The 18,779-nt window shown below is 39.1% G+C and overlaps 2 protein-coding genes across 3 annotated transcripts in view; one reads left to right on the top strand and one right to left on the bottom strand.

The window, feature by feature from the left end:
• Positions 1-18,779, top strand: part of Il1rapl2 (interleukin 1 receptor accessory protein like 2) — a 1,139,514-nt gene that overhangs the window by 627,384 nt on the left and 493,351 nt on the right. The window contains exon 4 of the mRNA XM_070038998.1: positions 16,712-16,898. Coding sequence (XP_069895099.1) covers positions 16,712-16,898 — 187 coding nt within the window. The remainder of the gene's footprint in view (positions 1-16,711; positions 16,899-18,779) is intronic.
• Positions 3,994-5,877, bottom strand: Tex13a (testis expressed 13A). 2 transcript variants are annotated; one of them, XM_070038996.1, is made up of 3 exons: positions 5,792-5,877; positions 4,814-5,307; positions 3,994-4,696 (listed from the first exon to the last, which is right to left on the bottom strand). In XM_070038996.1, the coding sequence occupies exons 2-3, from the start codon at positions 5,270-5,272 to the stop codon at positions 3,995-3,997; spliced, it is 1,161 nt and encodes a 386-aa protein (XP_069895097.1). In that variant the 5' UTR covers positions 5,273-5,307; positions 5,792-5,877; the 3' UTR covers position 3,994. The 2 variants fall into 2 exon arrangements, with proteins under 2 accessions (XP_069895097.1, XP_069895098.1); XM_070038997.1 differs by having other exon boundaries at positions 5,746-5,869.

Genomic DNA, 18,779 nt, shown 5'->3' with positions numbered 1-18,779 from the left:
AGAAAGAAAGAGAGAGAGAAAGGAGGGAAGGAAGGAAGGAAGGAAGAAAAGAAGGAAAAAAAGAAAAGAGAGAAAGAAGGAAGCTAGGTGGACAGTGGCTGAAGCTTGAAATTCTAAATCCTTGAAAGGCAGAAATAGGAGTATTGATGTCCAGGCTGGCCAAGGCATAAAGCAAGACACTAACTCAGAGATGACTAACATGAAAAGGGCAGGGAATGACTCAATTGGTAGAGCACTTCCTATTAAGTATATAAGCACCTGTGTCCTACCACCAACACCACCAAAAATAGGTCAAGTGTGTATGATATATATATATATATATATATATATATATATATATATCATACACATACACACACATACTGTCCTTCCTGGTACAACCAACCTTCCTTTCCAATGCCCCGTTCTGGACTCCTACTTCTATCCCAAACTAAAAGGGTTTGTTTCAGTTGGTCCCTATTTGAATGGGGTCCTCTGTTCAGTTTCCTGACCCTTTCTTTCACTTACCTTATTTCTCAAACACATTTCCACAGTTATTTCAAAGTGTATCATACCTTAGAAATCCACATTCAATCTTCTACTGTGGCTCACTTTTAGATGCCTTGTCTAACATCCAAGTGCAGGTAGGATTCCCCCTCTCTTGCTTTCCCACATTCTACATACAATGGTATTGTCCCTACTTATCTGTTTCCCAGGGAAACAAAGCCTTTTCAAAATTCAGCCCAGCAAATAAATTCATATTTTGTTTTCTAATATTTTTGTGAAGATTTCATTCATTTTCTTTGATAAAACACAAGTATATAAAGCAATAGAGGCCTCTGTCACCTGGGCTGTATTCTTTGCCACACCACCCTGTACTCTGGTACTTTACTGCCTCTCATCCAGACTCTAAATTTACTTTCCCAAATTAATCCTCAATTTGGCAAACATTTTCCCAGATATTTCCTGTATGAAAACACAAATCTAAAAATATACTTGTGTGTATGTGTGTTTGTGTGTGTGTGTGTGTGTGTGTGTATACATATATATACATATGTATATAATTGTGTATATATGTAAATATATATATAATTTTATTTTAAAGGTATTTTGTCTTAAAATCCAAGTGAACTTGTCATATGACAAATGACCATTTCATATGCTATAGTGATAGAGCAACCACAACTCTAATATAGTTTGCAAGATGCTAATTTTCATGTATTTCTTATACCTTCCAGCCTTCTATTGTCTCCTCCAGCTCAGGTTTCTCTGATGTTCAGAGTTCCCTCTGACAACCATGCAACTCCTTTATTTCCTACTCTTCACATCCAGGCCCTAGAAGAAGAGCGCCCCCTTGGGGCCCCACTTCCTCATTTCTCCTCACTCCTCAGTCCTGGCCCTTTGGCTTCTACCCTGTCATTGCTCTGAATTTGCTTGAAGAGCCTAAGTAAATGCCAGACTCACTCACTGGACACCTCAGCCTTTGTAACCTTTTCTCTTTTTTGTGACAGTCCTAGGACTTGAACTCAAGACCTGGGCACTGTCCCTGAGTTGTTTTTTGCTCAAGGCTGGTACTTGACCACTGAGCTCCATTTCTGGCTTTTTATTTTCTGAGTAGTTTAGAGATAAGAGTCTCACACTGTAGAGCTGTTCCTCAAGTGGTAGAGCACTAATCTTGAGCAAAAATGCTCAGGGACAGTGCCTCAGACCTGAGTTGAAGTCCCAGGACTACTAGCACACACACACACACACACACACACACACACACACACACACACACACACACACACACACACACACACACACACACATTATCTTTAACTGGACATCAGTGGCTTAGACCTGTAATCCTAGCTACTTAGGAAGCTGAGATCTGAGAATCATGGTTTGATGCCAGCCTAGGCAGGAAAGTCCATGAGACTCTTACCTCCAATTAACCACCAGAAAGCCAAAAGTGGAGTTGTGGCTCAAAGTGGTAAAGTACTACCCTTGTCCAAAAAAGCTCAGGGATAGCATTCAGGCCCTGAGTTCAAGCCCCCTGATTGACAAAGAAAAAAAAATCTCATGGACTTTCCTGCCTCCCCCAACTGGCTTTGAATCTCAAACCTCAGATCTCAGCCTCTACCAGTGCCAGCTGACCTTCTCTTTTGATTCTTGACTATTTCAAATTTAAGTCCCTTATTTCCTTCGTGGCTCCTAGTGTGGGGGGATGATCTGGTCCTCAAGTGGGCATGTGGAAATATCTGGAGACATTTTTGGGTGTCACTAACTGAGGGAGTGGGGAGTGAGCAGCACTGTCATCTACTGAGTAGAGTGTTGACATTGTGCTGAACATCCTGCAGTGCTCAGACAGCCCCCGACCCCCTGCAGCAAAGAAATCTCCAACACCTCAGGTCAAGTGTGCAGAGGTTCAGAAATCCTGTCCTACAGGGGGACATACAGGCCAAATGACATGGCTGGAAAATGCAGGCTGGGGTTCTCACCCTCCCCCAAATCCTTATGATTGTTTATCCACATTCAGGTGCTGTCATCCTCTGTTCACAGCCTCTGGCAGCATTTGCTTAGAGATGGTCTGCCATGTTCACATGGGTTAAGCATAAGCCTGGGGTTGCACCAGACCTGTTTTGGTTCTTATGATACTCTCCACCTTCAAAAAATGAGCCAGCCCCAAAGAAACATAGGTCCCATGGTTTCCCTTATTTGCAATATCTAGTATATGCATGAGTCAAGCGGAAAAGGTCAGATAATGTGATGTCAGGAAAATGAACCCTTAGATATGTATTTTAATGTTTTTTTTTCTTTCATGCATGTGTTTCTAACGCATTTATAAGATTATCTCTTTGTTGCTTTGTATGTCCCTCCCCCACAGTATAACCCCTGCTTTCACTATATTTGATGTCAGTATAACTTGTGGAGGAGATGGGGAAAAACCAGTTGTTTAAGGATACAGGTGGACCTGTTGCAACAATGAGAAATACAAGTTGTCATGTCCAAAATGAGCTTTACAATGTCGGTGCGGGGGGGGGGGAATGTGGGGGAAGGAGAAGGATTGGGATTGGGGGGGAGGGGGGAGGCTGGGAAGGGATGCGAAGGGTAAACAAAGGAGGAGGCTGCAATGCTTGATAAGAAATGTACGCATTATCCTGCCCATGTAATTGTAACCCCTCTGTACAGTTCACAAATAAAATTAAATTTAAAAAAATGAGCCAGCCACCAGTTCATTCTTGGGGATTCTTGGGATGTAGAAGTCCCCATGGCGCCTAATTGATGCAACTCCCAGTCATTTCCAACATATTGACTGTCTGTTGTTTAAACTTGTTCTTCTGGTGCCAATCTGGTTGCCTTGAACATAACAGCCTTGCAATAAGTGAAAATATCTGCGTCACCATCATCCTCCACCATCCTCCACCATCCTCCAGCTCTCCGGAGTCACTGCAGTGACTTCTTACTTCTCAATATTTGTCTGCACTCTAAGACTGCATACTGATACCCTCTAAAAGATATCTTCTGTAAGATACCCGATTTTGCTTCCCCACAGCCAGAGCCAGACCTCTGTGGCCAATGTTTTTGGCTGACTGTGGTATGAAGTCCAAGTGATCTCCTGCCTTGCCCTTCAGATTCTCAACCCTGTGGATAAGTCTGGCTCAGAATGCGTGCAGTAACTGCTCCTGGACAGATCACCTAAGGCCCATGTGTAGGATGGTGGGATTTTGTATACCAGCCATTAGTGTTCACGTGACAGCAGTGTGGGGAGATGTACACTAGTACTGCTCCACAGAAGCTGTAGTAGTCACGCATTGTTGAATGCTAATAATCTAGAACACGGAGGGAGTCTTCAAAACATGTCTCCACCCATATACATCCTCCCCATGGAGCTCTCCCTTTCACTCCCTTGACCCCATTCTCCTCCCACCCTCCCCCAGCTCCACCCAGGCCTCCCATCTCCTCACACAGAAACAGCTCAGTCTCTAATTGCTGTATGCATGTACTCTATTTCAGGTATATGTTGCATACACTAAGGGCTTTGCAGCCAGATTCCCCTCCCACAGCGGAAGCAATTTTCTCTCCGTGAAAAATTCACTGCTTTACACCATGGACAATCCCAGTCCCCAGGACGTCGAAAGATAGGAAGTTTTCTCTCTTGCTGGATATCTGAGTCCTTCCTGTCCTGAAGTTCATCAAAGTCTGCTCCAGTGATTCCCATATCAGAAATTAGACTAATATCAGGATTCATGAAGTAAGAAGGCACTGGAGTTAAAGGTGCAATGCCCATGACTGGTGGTGTTGATGGGGAGACTTGGAAGGGGCTTTCATAGGAGTATGTGAATGATGCAGGGAGTTGTACAGTAAGGGGCTCAGGGGAGGCTGTGCGCCTTGGATTCGGGGTTCCTGAGTGAGAAAAGTTAGCCTTCTCAGGAGCTCTTATATTCCCCTCCCTTTGTCCACCAAAAGGGTAATTTTTCCACTCCATAGCCCCCAGAAGCTTCATGAGGGTTCCTTCTCCCTCCTGAGGGACCTCGGATGTTGCTGAATCCATCTCCTCTTTACTTCCTCCGACATCTGTGGTAGAAATTTCCATATCTGCCACATCTTCCTTATCGCTTACTCCTTGCATCTCAGTTCCTGCCCCTCCAGCAGTGGTAGCCGCACTGGCAGTAGCCATGATCACATTAGTGGCTAGGCCGGGTCCCTCTGCTATTGGGAGTGCCTTCAGTTCCTGGAGGAAAAGTAGGTATGTCTAGAAGTTCTGCATGTGCCTTAGGGATGAGAAAGGGGAAGGGGATTTGAGTGGGACAGGAACAGGAAAATGGTGTGTGTGTGTGTGTGATCTTACTGCTTGGAGGAGCTTCCGCTTGAGCATGTCACGTTCTTTCTGCACATCTGCCAGTTTGGTCCGGATCACCCGCAGCTGGAATGCGGCCTCCCTGCGCTCTGTCTCCTGTTGCTCGGAGAGCTGCTTCAGGTCTGCGGCCAAGGCGTTGGCTGCCGACTTGTGCAGTCTAGCAAACTCATGAAGCCACTGTACCCGGTGCTCCTGTAAATAACTCTGCCTGCGAGCGAAGCGCACGCCCAAGGCCAGGCTGCTCCAGGCACAGGCTTCCTGGACCTCTCTGGGCACCGTGCGATCCTCTAAGATGGCCCCGAATTTGTCTTCTATCTCTTCCCAAGACAAAGACAGGTTTTCAAGATAGAACTCGGGCCCTTTAGGGTGCCTTGCCATCTGCTCGTTGATAAAAGCCAAGACGTTGTCATGGTGAAACCCATTAGTGGGGTCATCGGGTATCATGGCCATGACGGTGGAGGAAGTTAGTGGCTTTGGCTCTGGCCCTGAGAGAACCCGGATTGAACAGTTATCCCCTGTGCCCTTGGCTTCAATCTCCTTCCATATGTTTGGCCCTGTTCTTGCCTTCCTCATTCCTCTTGACCACATTCCCCAGGCTTGTCCAACCCTAGACACACCTTCTCCCGATCTACCTATGCCTCTTCCTCTTCCCACCATAGACATTCCTCTTCCCTCTCCAGATACATCTTTTCCCATCATGGACAAGCCTCCTACCCCTCCAGACATGCTTCCTCTCCCTCTAGGCATACCCCTTTCCCATCTAGATTCATTTCCTCCTCTACACATGCCTCTTCCCACCCTAGTTACATCTCTTCCCACCCTAGAAATGCTTCCTCCAACCCTAAATATATCTCCTCCTACCCGGCAAATTTACTCCCACCCTAGATTCTCCTCTTCCCACCCTACACAAGGCGTCCTCCCACCCTAGAGATTCCCTTTCTTCAGGCCACGCCTCCCAACAGCCCTCACCTCAAGGGTGAGGGACTAAAGTTAGTACAGGCCTGCCAAAGCTGCCTATTCCACCTCAAGAGAGAGGGCCTGCTCTCTCTTGAGGGATATGAGGGAAAGGGAAGAAGTACCTGCGGATCTGGGGCTTTATACCCTAGGATTGTTCCAAACTTCCATACTTTGGGGGGGGAGGCCTGTGGTGCTCCAGAGGGACATCAGTCCCCCTCCTAGGAAGTAAGTGAACTTTCTTTTAAGTTGAAAATTCTTGAATGTAAGAGGAAATGGGACTTACCAATAGACACCAAGAAGAGAGAAAATAAAGTTCTTTTAAGCTATTCTCAAAAGTCCCACTCCCCACCACAATGGTTTGTTCCATGACAATATGAATCCTCTCCTAGAGACAGAATGTTACAGAACAGAGACATTTAGACATCCTTTTAGGGGCCCCCTCCCTCTCTCTAGAAAAATTCCATAACTCTTGTTCAAATCTCCTGAATTTCAGGACAAGGGCCAGACAATAGGTATTTGAGCTATTTGGACAGCCATTTCTGTCCCAATAACTTGTACAAAAGTAGCTGAAAAAAGTAACTGAAACATGAAAAAATGAATATGACTGAAGTTTAGTAAAATGTATGTACAAAGCATGTTTGGGTCTATATTTTGCCAATTCATCTTCTGTAATCCTTTTTCATATATATATTTAAAGATACCCAAAATGAAAATGTTCATAATATAACTCATCTATGTTCCCTGTTTTTTTATTTTGGAATTAACATGTTTGTCAAGTGAGAGGGTATTTTTGTGGTATTTCTATAAATTCTCACCGTGTTCTTTGATCAAATTTCCCCCCTCCACTGTATTTCCATTCTTCTTCACTGCTCTCTCCAAACTACTTTGCTGTTAAAACAAAAGCCTAAGGCAAATTAAACAATTAATTTGAACAAAGAATGATTAATGAGTTTCACAGTACAACCAGAAGTTCAGAGAGCTCTGAAGCAGGAGTCATTGAGATTTATAGGCCAAGCATTAAAGTAGAGAAGTCTACCTTATTGGCTACAGCTAGTATTTGCTTTATTGTATGATGAGGTATTTAACTTACTTGGACATTTTCTGATTATTTGGCTGCCTGTGAATGGGCTTCTGATTGTGATTGATAGAAATTCAGTTGTTTATAAAGTTTTTAGGTTTTGGTTTCTTCATGTATTATATTGGATGTAGTTTATTAGGTAGAATTCAAGGTATAGACAGACTTAGGCCAGTGATCTCCTAAAAATTCCTCAAAATGGAAGTGGCAGTGTGGCTCATAGTGGTAGAGCACTAGCCTTGAGCACAAAAGGTCAGGGACAGAGCCCAGGCCCCCAGTTCAAGCCCCATGACTGAAAAAGAGTTCTCAAGAGGTAAGTCCCAACATTTTTGTATTGCACAATATAGACATCTTCAAAGCAAGACTAGTAACACCACATCTTTTTGCTACTACTTTATAAACTTCTAGAACTTGCATTCACATTTAAGGAATATCTATGTTGCTTTCTAAATAACTTTCTGGAGTATTCAGGAAGAGCTTCCTGGTCTTACCAATGATCATGTGACTCTAAAACTTAAAAATATTCATTAGCTTCTTGGGATACTACTTGTACTGACATTAAAATTTCACTCTTTCTAATTTAACTCTCCCCATTCATTTCTTTACTATCATTTATGAGTTCAAAGGACCAAGATCTTCAAAACCACTCTCATTATGGGATTGAAATTATTGTATACTAGAAAAATGAGGGCACTCTTTCTTTATTATTTGAATATTATGTTCTAGTCTGTGAACTACATTGAAAGGGAATGGTTTGTGTCAGAAAAAATAACAAGCAGGGCATTAAAATTATACCCTAGAAGGTATGGAGAAAATAATAGAGCCATTGGGTAGGTAGAATCAATAGCGATATCAGGGATGAGGATGAGGAAATGCCCAAGATAATTCCCAGGTTTATGGTGTAGGAAGAGCAGATAAACTTGCATGGATAACAGAGATGTTGTTTGGGAGCAAATTCATCTTTAGACCTATTAATATTGATATTCCCATTGGGTGTCCTGATGGAGATAATTCATAGGCATTTTAATATATTAGTCTAAAAATTAGGAGGTATCAGAATTGGAGACATTGTATGGGGTAGTGGAAGTTGAATTCATAACTATGTTTGAAATGACCCACAGAAAGAATGTAGAGCAAGAAGTGAACAGGGCAAAGAGGATAGAGCTTGGACTTGCCCCCATGGTCTTTGGTAGTTTTGAAGTTTTCCCTATTATCATTTAGGTCCTTACTGTCCAACTCCACAATATCTTTCATTTTGTCTCTTATTTCTTTGAAAATATTTTAAACACAAACTTCAAAATGTGATTGGCTCTCCATATGCAACCATTTTTCCACTTCTGCAAATAAATGCATCTAGAAAATTAAAAGTAAAAGTCATACTTTATCGACACATGAAGTGAGAGGGAGAAACACAAAACAGAAAACGCTAAGGAAGCTCCATCACTGCACAGGGAATACATGATAAGAACTTGAACTATAGCTAAACCTAGACAAGATGTTGGAGGAGGATGGATATTTTTTTAATTCATTTAAATTTAACTGATTCTTAAAAATATGAAAGTATATGTATCAATAGATTAATGTGGTGTTTGGTTAAATGTACACCTGTGTATAAATCATTTAAGCATATGTATTCCCTCAAATATTGATTCTCTTGTTGTACTGAAAACACTGAGTTCCCCAAACATGTGAGTCAGGTACTCCCTTCGAGCCAACCTCTAGCCCAGTTTTTATTTCTTTATGATGAAAACTTTCAAAATTCTTCATGCTTTCTGAAATGTAAAATACAGTACAGCTCTCTATAATTACCTTACTGTACAATTTCACAGCACAACCACCTGGACTTACCTAACTGTATCTTAGTACCCACTGACAACCTTTCTGCATTCCTTGCAGGACAGTTTCGAAACAGAATTACTATGACTTGTTGAGCAACTTTACACTGGTAATAAGAATGAGTAGGTAGAATGTTTTTAAAGCACCTGAGAAGCTAGTTAGTGGGACTTCTGATGCTTATAACCATGACAGATATTATAGGAGGAAAATGACACTATAGGAGAAAGAAGAACAGTTCAGTTTCAGACTCACATGTGACTTCATAAAAGTTATGCTTACTCTTAGATGACTGTACCGAGCTAGAACTTAAGGAAAAGGGCACAACTAGAGTTGTGTATCATACATTTGTTTGCTTTCAGTGCTTAGTTGTGGCTGGGATCTAGTGTTTGAATGAAATTGCTGGAGACAAAGATTAGAAGGAGAAGAAAATGAATTGAATAGAATAAAAAATTACTGAAGCTGGGTGCTAGTGACTTACACCTATAATCCTAGCTACTCAGGAGGCTGAGATCTGAGGATTGTGGTTTGAAGCAAGCCTGGGTAGGGAAGTTCATGAGTATTATCTCCAATAAACTACTCAGAAAAATCTAAAAGTGGCTGAAGTGGTAGAGTGCTAGCCTTGAGCAAAAGAAGCTCAGAGACAGTGCTCTGGTTGAGAGTTCAAGCCCTATAGCCGGAAAAAAATCTACTGAGACCTTGGAAAAGTGGCCAACAAAGATTAATGCTAACAGAAGTAGATAGGCCAATGAAGAATAAATGATCAGAGTAGAAAATCAGAGGAGGCCTCTGACAACAGAAGCCATGTTCTCAAGCAGTAAACTGCCCAAGTAGTATGGTTCTGTTTAAGTCATGAGTTAACCTTTTTCTCTATATTGGGAGCAATAAGATTCTGAACTAGAGATTAGTGATATCAGACCCAAATCTGAATGCTCACATTAACAAGTGATAACTAAGGATTTTCCATTAACACCTCCCCCCAAATCATTATTTGCTAATGTTTGGGCATAATAAAAATGCACAGACTTAAAACCTATAATATTGACATTTTTAGACTAGATGCATCATTTGAAAAATATGACATTTTTATTTTAAGAGCACTAACCTAGTAAAACAACAATAAAAACCCCTCTGAACTCTTTAGAACACCACAAAACTGAAATTAAAGCCATTTACTTACAGATTAAAAATATTTTCCAAAGATCTTCTGTTCCCCCAAGATTTTATTACAGAATAACATACTATAGCATAGGATGTTATAAAAACTACTTTTCAGTGTACATAAGTAGCATAGTACATGGAAAGTATCCAATACATATCATTTGAATGATTCTATAGGGATTTTTTTCTTCATAGAATAACATTGTCAATAAATTGGCCAATCTGTGTCTTTTTGGCCTTTTATTGTATTGTATTTGGTAGTTTTCTATGCACATTTGAAATAGTCCTTCTAAACCAGGCTAGAGATTTTGATTGTGTGTGTTCCTGCCTTGGGGCTTGAACACAGGGTCTGGGACTGGTTTCTGAGCCTTTTCCTCAAGGCTAGTAATCCTCTATCATTTGAGTCACAGGTCTACTCTGGCTTTTGCTGGTGGTTAATTTCAGATACAAGTATCATGGACTTCTCTGCCCAGATTGGCTCTGAACCATGATACTCAGATCTCAGTCTTCTGAGTAGCTAAGATCACAGGCATGAGCCACAGGTGCCCAGCAGAGATTTTTTAAAATAGAACTCTTATTCTAATGAATTTTGAGAAAAGGAAACCATGAAAAGAGTTGAGATGCTTTTGTTTATTATTTGTTTCTCTTTCCTCAAATTGTTACAACATCAGTTGATTCTTTTTGTGTTTTCATCAGGATTAGTCATCTAATAATTGTAGATTGACAGTTATGCATAGCATTCAATTCATATTTTAAAAATGCACAAAAACGGAAAAACGGGGCTGGGAAAGTGGCTCAGTGGTAGAGTGCTTGCCTGCATGCATGAGGCCCTGGTTTCCATTCCTCAGCACCACATAAGCAGAAAAAGCCAGAAGCAGTGCTGTGGCTCAAGTGTTAGAGCACTAGCCTTGAGCTGAAGAGCTGAGGGACAGTGCCCAGGCCCAGAGTTCAGGCCCACAACTGACTAAAAAATGCACAAAAAGTAAAGTTAATTTAGTTTGCTGATCATTTGCTGCTTCTAGGACTTGCAAGGAAAGTATTTTGTAATGAGTATAAGGTTATGGAATGATTCATTTAGAAAAATTTCAACTATATCCTGAAACATTTTAAATAGAGCTTCTGCTTTTAGATATGAAAAAAACCCGTCATATTTATTTTAGGTTATTTTCATTTGATTAGTAAAATAACAATATAAAACCAAACTCTCAAATAAAACATTAGATTTATAGCATAAGCGTATTTTATAAGCAGGAATTAGAAAGGACATTTAGATTTTTCATGTATGTTTTAAATCCTGAGTCTCATCCCTACCCAAAGTACACTAAAGTGTTTATTAATTGCAACCTAAAATAGCTAACACTTAACTTTGGCTTATTCATACATTTGCAATTTATTTTGTTATGCACATTAACAACATAATTATTTGAATGTTACCTTTAAACATCTGCTTTTCTATCAGCTTGCCCAAGTTGGCATGCATAATTATAAGTTATTTTTGCTGATAAGCACTGTTAGCAAAATCTGCTTCCAGAGACTAACAGCCAAGAGACTTTGGTTTTAAACCACTGACCAGCAATACCAGCTTAACTGAGTTATTTGTCCTCTCTGTTTGGATTCTAATCCAGCTAGATTATATATACCCTGTCCATTTTCCAGAGTCTTAATAAAATTACATTTGATAAGATACAGAAATACAATTATCTTTCTGTATTTATGGGTTCTATATCCGTGGATTCAACTAAATGTGGGTCATAAGTACTTGGAAATAAAATACTTGCATCTGCACTAACCAAAGATGAAACTTTTTTCTTGTCACAATTCCCTAGATAATACCGCATAGCTATTTATATAACATTTACATTGTATTAAGGATTACAACTCATATAGTGATAACTTCAAGCATATGAGAGGGTATACATAGACTATATGCAAATGCAATGCTATTTTATATAGAAGAGTTAAGCATCTGAAGATTTTTTTTATATTATCAGATGAAGTGGGGATCTTGGAACGTATCGCTTGGGGATACTAGGAACAATTCTGTTTGGAAAGATTGCAAGCATAAATAATTGTAAATTGTTGTTAGAATATCACTGTGGAAGCCATTTGTTTACATTAAGTCTGAATGTGTCCCTCATCCTCCTTAGGATGTGAACAGGGAAAAGCAAAAAATATAATCCTCATTCTCACAGTCAGTTTGCCTCTTCAACCTTGCTAGCTCTAATTGTACCTAATGAAAGAAAGGTAACATTTTTTGGCCTTCGTTGCAAGAAGCATTTTAAATAGAACTAGCCTGGAGCATTTTTCAAAATAAAATCTAAATAATGCAAGATTGTTAGCAGGACTGGTGCCAGAGCTGGATTACAGGACTAATAAAAATCAACCTGAGTCTCCAGATGTCAAGCAGCCTTGATCATACCTTTGCTAGGTCAGCCATAGTGACAAGCAGTACTCAAACTAGGTTTCATCTTTGAGTTCCAAAGACCTTGGTTATCATGAACAACTTCATATTAGGGCTTGTCAGCCTCTATCTATATACAAGGGAGCAGAGCAACAGTATATACATACAGGGTTCTGGCCTAAGATTGGTTAGGGAGGACTGAAGCATTTCCTTCCACAAGTCATTAGCTACCCTCAGGGTGTTTCCTTCCCTTATTTTCATCCCGTGTGAAGTATGAGGGCTGCTGGCATAGCCAACGTCATTCGTCTTTTGGAGGGGCTGGGGAAAAGTATAGAGTATGTCTGTTTCATTTCTGAAAATTTGCCTGGAGTTCTGAGATTAACCATAGAAAGTGTTGGTGTAAGAGGTGCCCAGAAGTTTAGTGGAACTTTACTACCATTTGACCTCCAAAGATCTGACAATTGCCTAGTATTTTATACTCCCTGGAAGTCCTTTCTTGCATTGTTTGTGTATTTTTGGGTTCTTTCAGACTTGCATGGCTCTCTAGAAGTAGACCTCTTGTCCAAATGACCTCAGACCCTTTCCTGTTAACTAGGAGTCCTGGCACAGCAGTTATCTCGTCTTATTTGCTTTTGCGCATTGTTTTTAAATACGTCAGTGATTGGTCACAGTTTTTATATCACATATAAATTATGATTATTACTTATTAACAACATACTTTCCTTCTTGGCTTGGCTTTGAATAACAATCCTCAGATCACAGCAAACTGAATAGCTAGGATTACAAGCTTGAGCCAGTGGCTCCTGGCTATGAAGAAAAGGCAGGGTTGCACCATATGAAATTTATGCCATGAAAAGCAGATACATGCCTTTTGAACATATACTTTTTAATGCCCCTCAATGAATCAGTCACTAACCATCTATTCATTTAGATCCCAGGGACAGAGTAATGAACAAGAGCAATAAACAATTTTACTTCTTTTACACTTAGTAAATAAGAAGATAAGGGAGACTAGAAAGAGTAAGGCCTGTAGTCTGAACAGACTTAGTTTGAAGAACAAAGAAAATACCATTGTGGTTGTGCTTCGAGTGGAGAAAGATGTTATGATAAGCCAAATCATGTATATAGCCTTGTAGGGAATAAGGTCAACTTGGAGACATTGAGCATGGAAGTGTTGTAACCATAATTAAGAAATAAATTCTTGGAGGGTAAAAACAAGGGAGGGAGTAACACTGTTCAAAAAGAAATGTACTCCTTACTCACTAACTGTAACTTCCCTATACATCACCTTTACAATAAAATTAAATTAAATTAAAAATGTTCTCTTCTTTCCTGAGACTTAAAATGGTAGGTAATAGGGTTTGAACTCTAGGACTTATGCCACCTAGACATGCTCTACCACTTGAGTCATGTGACCAGCACTTTTTGCCTTAGTTATATTTTAGATAAAGTCTCATATTCTTCCTTGCGCTGACCTAGATTAACAATTCTCCTATTCATACCACCTATGTAGCTTGGGTAACAGAAACATGTCCCTATACCTAGCTTATTGTTTACTTGGGAATGTTGCTAACATTTTGACCAAGATGGCTTCAAAATATGATCCTCCTGATTCTCTTTCTACCTTCTGAGTACTTGGGATTATATATACCTAGTCACCTGAGACATTATTTTTTTTATAGAGCTTTTGGTTTCATGGCATTTAAAGTTGTCCAGCATATCACTAGGGTAAACATTTTCTTCTGTTTGATCCCCATTGGGCATAGCTTATGCCATTTTGTCCCATTGTAGAAAGAGAAGAAAGCAATCTCTTATAATCTACATAGTCTAATGGAGTTGCTTCTGACATCAGAATTGGAATGTTTTAATACCATTTTTCTTAGAGGACACAAGCCGGACAGAGTCAGGGGTGCTTTTTAATAATTAACTTCACTGGAAACTTAATAGGAGTCATTTTGATTATCTTAGCTTGTAAAATTAATGCACACAGCTATTGGCACTCGTATTTTGTGTAATGTCAGGAAATTTCAATGAGTATTAAATATTATGTATAGCACCAATCACATGGGGCCATCTTAAAATTAATGGTTGCCATGCTATTTTCATCTGTTTTAAGATTGTTATCACTTGATGGTAGGTGTACTTGATTTTGTATCACTATTCTTGGCACTTTCTGTTTTTGGCAGCAGGTACTTTTAATATTAATACAGATATAGTCTCAGCAAAATTTATGGTTGACCTTCTTAGTATTATCTTTTCCCTGTATATATTAATTTTTTTTCATGAAGTTGACATCTTCTGGTACAAGTAAAGTCATAGAGTATTCATAAAGTAAGGCAGAATGCTTTATTTGTGGTTAATCAAACTAATTAAAACTTTTAAAGATTGAACTCATGTTACTGAGAAGGCAGATACATGGTACCTGTAACTAAGATATAAGAAGGAAGAATTTTTGTTCTATAAATGATTTCAAATAATAAGTTTCCCAATTAAAACCCAGTTTAAAATGGCCTGATGATAAAACATAACCTTAAAATTCCCTTATGGAGATTATTTTGATGGCTAAAATTATTTCTGACTGTCCATAATAGGATTTGTTAGTAGTGAGTGCCTGCTTGAAATTCAGTCGCTAGTATATCTTAGTAAACATCTTTTTTAATGTTTGGTCATTTTAATGAGGTCATATTTGATTAAGATTAAGATTGCAGAATTTACTATAAAATATTTTAAATGTATTATATGCCACTGTCATCTATATAGCAATTTTTGCCTTCCCTTGAAGTAATCCACAGATTATAAAAGTAGTTTCAAAATTTTTTTGATACTGAAATATCATGTATTGCTAATTTGTCCAGATTTTTCTTTTTTCTTTAACATTTTTATATTAATTTTTAAATGTTTTTTGTAGTTGATATACAGAGGGATTACAGTTCCATGAATCAGGTACAATCTGTACAACTGTTTTTGAACTATTCTCCCTTTCCATTTCTCTCTCCAAATTTCTCCCTCCCATACCCATCCATATGATATCCAGTTAATTTCTCCATAGTGTCTGGTGAGTATCACTGTTGAATTTGTTCATCCTTGTTCCACCCTTTATGTGCCCTCCCTTACTCTCCCAAATACAACATAACAAGCGATACAAAAGAAAAAGAGAACAAAAACATCAAAAATGGCAACAAAATAGTCTATTTCCTTTTTTAAAGTTCATTTCATACAATATTATTTTATATGATCATCTGCCCATAGATATTGAGCTTTTGCCCACTACTCTTATGCTTAGCCTTCTTTCGCCTCTGCATGTTAATGATTAGGGTCCTATATAATTTATCAAGGCCATTATCAGGAAAACTAACAATAACAAATAATGATAGTGGCCAAAAGGGAACTCTTACACTGTTGGTGGGACTATAAACTTGTTCAGCCACTCTGGAAAGTAGTATGGAGTTTCCTCAAAAGACTCTGCACAGAGTTCCTCTATGACGCAGCAATACCACTCTTGGGCATTTATCTAATGGAACAAACCAGTCCAAATTAAAGCCACCAGCGCAACCATTTTACTGCAGCATTGTTTACCATAGCCAAGATATGGAATCCACCTAGATGTCCCTCGGTGGATGAATGGATCAAGAAATGGTGTGTGTGTGTGTGTGTGTGTGTGTGTGTGTGTGTGTGTGTGTGTGTGTGTGTGTGTGTGTGTGTGTGTGTGTGTAAAATGGAATTTTATTCATCCATCAGAAAGAATGGTATTGTATCATTTGTAAAGTAATGGAAAATAGTGTATTAGGCAAAGTTAGCCAGAACTAAAGAAACATAGGCTACATTGTTTCCCTCATTTATGATAAATAGAATGTGCCTATAAATGTACAAGTAAACACACTGATGACCAAGACACATAAATAAATATTAGTAAGCATCTTAAAAACTTATGGAATACTAAGGTGAACCCCTTTTGTACAGGCAATATCACTAAAAAAAACAAACCTATATAAACTAACAAGTACAATCTCTGTTAATCTCATTTTCTGCATGTATCTTATGAAAGGAAATGTAGGCTTCAAAATCATTTATAAAATCCACAACTTCTGGAATAATTGTTAAAGAACTATGGATAGCAGAGATGACTACAGTCCCAGTTATAACATTTGTTTCACAGATTTTTGTTCAAATTTTCAATATAGCAATATTTGTTACTGGGAAAGAAGTCTGTGTTACAGTCCATTAGATGAGTACATCTCTTCTGTTTAGCTCTGAAGCTACCTCACAGCCATTGGTGCCCATATTACTATTTTGTTTAATATCATTTTGTTGGTTGAAGTAGAAAATTGCTATGTGTTGTTTATAGGTTGTTTCCGATTTTTAGACAAAGTACTACACAGAAAAGTCAATAATCTTGAAATATATAGAACACTAAGTTGTAAACACCCAATAAAGCCATTTTCTTATTTCTCTATTCCCACAGAAACTCAACTTATTGCATGAAGGTGTCAATGTCCTTGACTGTTGCAGAAAATGAATCAGGCCTGTGCTACAACAGCAGGATCCGCTATTTAGAAAAATCCGAAGTCACTAAAAGAAAGGAGATCTCCTGCCCAGACATGGATGACTTCAAAAAGTCTGATCAGGAGCCCGATGTTGTGTGGTACAAGGTAACTCAGGATGGTGTCCAATGAATTTTTGCATCAGTCAATAGCAGGTTTTGGGATAGAGAAAGGGAATGATTTCCCTAACTGGTTTTTGGTTTTAAGTATTTTACTGAGAATCAACAGATGCAAATGAAACCACTTAGAAATATGATCTGGATTTACCATTGATTTTCAGGTATTTCTTTCGTAGAAGTCCAAGCAATTTCATCACTCTCCAATTGCTAAAATTGTCTCCTTCCACCCCAACAAATGAGATGAAGGACAAAGATTTAAATAACACATAAAGTAAATAATTTTAGACATGTGGAAACTATTTACTGTTAGAAGCAGAAGCCTGTTATTACTACTAGTAGCACTAAGAATAAAGTCTGTTACCACCATCTACACTTCAGAGAAGGCAAAGGAGAGAGATTAGGTTGGCACAATAAGTGTGAACAGGGTTATATTTAGCTGGAAATATAAACCACATTCAGTGATTTAGTGGAAGATCACTGAATGAAGGGTTTACTTACAGAGAGGTGTACATGGCTGAGGAAACCAACAAAGGAGAAAACTGTTGTTTTACTAAGGGCTGTTATGACAAGAGGAAGGAGCAATGGTACTGGAGCCTGGCAAGACTGGATAGGGCCTTTCAAGAACTATAACCTTAGGGTACATATGAGGGAGTGGACTGGAGAAATACCCTAACTCTGCTTAACTGCTGCCTTCCATTTTCTTGCCAGTCTTTTCCTTATGACTTGAAACTGAACCAAAACTAAAGAGCCTCTGCAATAGGCAGAGTTGAAACTTTTCAGTTTCAGCAAGGGTGCTAGTGGCTCATGCCTGTAGTTTTAGCAGCTCAAGAGGCTGAGATATGAGGATCAGGATTTGAAGCCAGCCGGGGCAGAAAAGCCCCCCTAAGACTCTATCTCGAATGAACCACCAGAAAACTGGAAGTGCACCTGAGGCTCAAAGTGGTAGAGTGCTAGCCTTGACAGGGACAGCGCCCAGGCCCTGAGTTCAAGCCACACCACCAAAGCAAAACAAAGCAAAACAACATCTTTTCAGTTTTCCTGGACCTAGACTATAGCAGACAAAATCAGATAATGGCTCTTTAGGGGAAGCAGAGAATAAGTATAGAACTGTCCAGTTATGCTTTTTTGGCTGCTATCCTGGAGCCCCATGATTCTATAGCAGGACTGAGCCACAGAAGTTGACACACTATGCAGATCTATATAGGAGAGACACAGGTATCCAAGTCTTTTGTATAGGTGCCCTGTACAGTGTTGGGCCCAAATATATGTAAGGGATGGAGTTGATTGTCTAGAATTCTAAAGACCCTCCCCCCCTCACAGGAAAGCATTAAGTCCTACTTTCCACAACTGTAAGGTGAGATCACATTTGGAAAGCTTGTTCTCCCCTGGGGAAGTGCACAATAAATACCAAATGTAAGTTCAGAACGATGCCATCTTCCCATTTTTTTCTGAACAGATATAATATTATGACAGAAAGGAAGAATGATGTTTACTATATGTAAACATATACTGTAGGTAATTTAATAGATCCCATCATGCCATCACGAGCCTCCTTCCTATTATGCTCAGTACTTGTCAAATGCCATTCACTATACTAAGATTGGTCTGTATATTTTTTGCAGATTTATTTATTTATTTATGCAGGCCATATGGTTTTACTCTATGGTCTCTATATTATCTCATTTAAATTTCAGTGCAATTTTATATGGTATGTGCACTTATGGTTATTTAATAGAAGACAAATGGCATAGAAAATTATAATTTGTGTTAAATTACATAGTAACAAGCCTAAATAATGTTCAATGCAATATGATTCCAGAGTATTCTTTTGGTGTTACTAGAGTTTAAATTTAGGGCTTATTAGTACACT

The sequence above is a fragment of the Dipodomys merriami genome, unplaced genomic scaffold, assembly GCF_024711535.1.
Source record: "Dipodomys merriami isolate MVZ:Mamm:240054 unplaced genomic scaffold, mDipMer1.0.p SCAF_3, whole genome shotgun sequence".
NCBI classification, from domain to species: domain Eukaryota; kingdom Metazoa; phylum Chordata; class Mammalia; order Rodentia; family Heteromyidae; genus Dipodomys; species Dipodomys merriami.
The sequence above is the reverse complement of the archived record's forward strand: the minus strand, read 5'-3'. Positions and strand labels throughout refer to the sequence as shown.

Excerpts from the sequence above, each read along its gene's own strand:
- Tex13a (XM_070038996.1), bottom strand. The coding sequence starts at position 5,272 with ATGGCCATGATACCCGATGACCCCACTAATGGGTTTCACCATGACAAC. Across the intron at positions 4,697-4,813 it reads AGCGGAAGCTCCTCCAAGCA|GAACTGAAGGCACTCCCAAT; the intron begins GTAAGATCACAC and ends CTTTTCCTCCAG.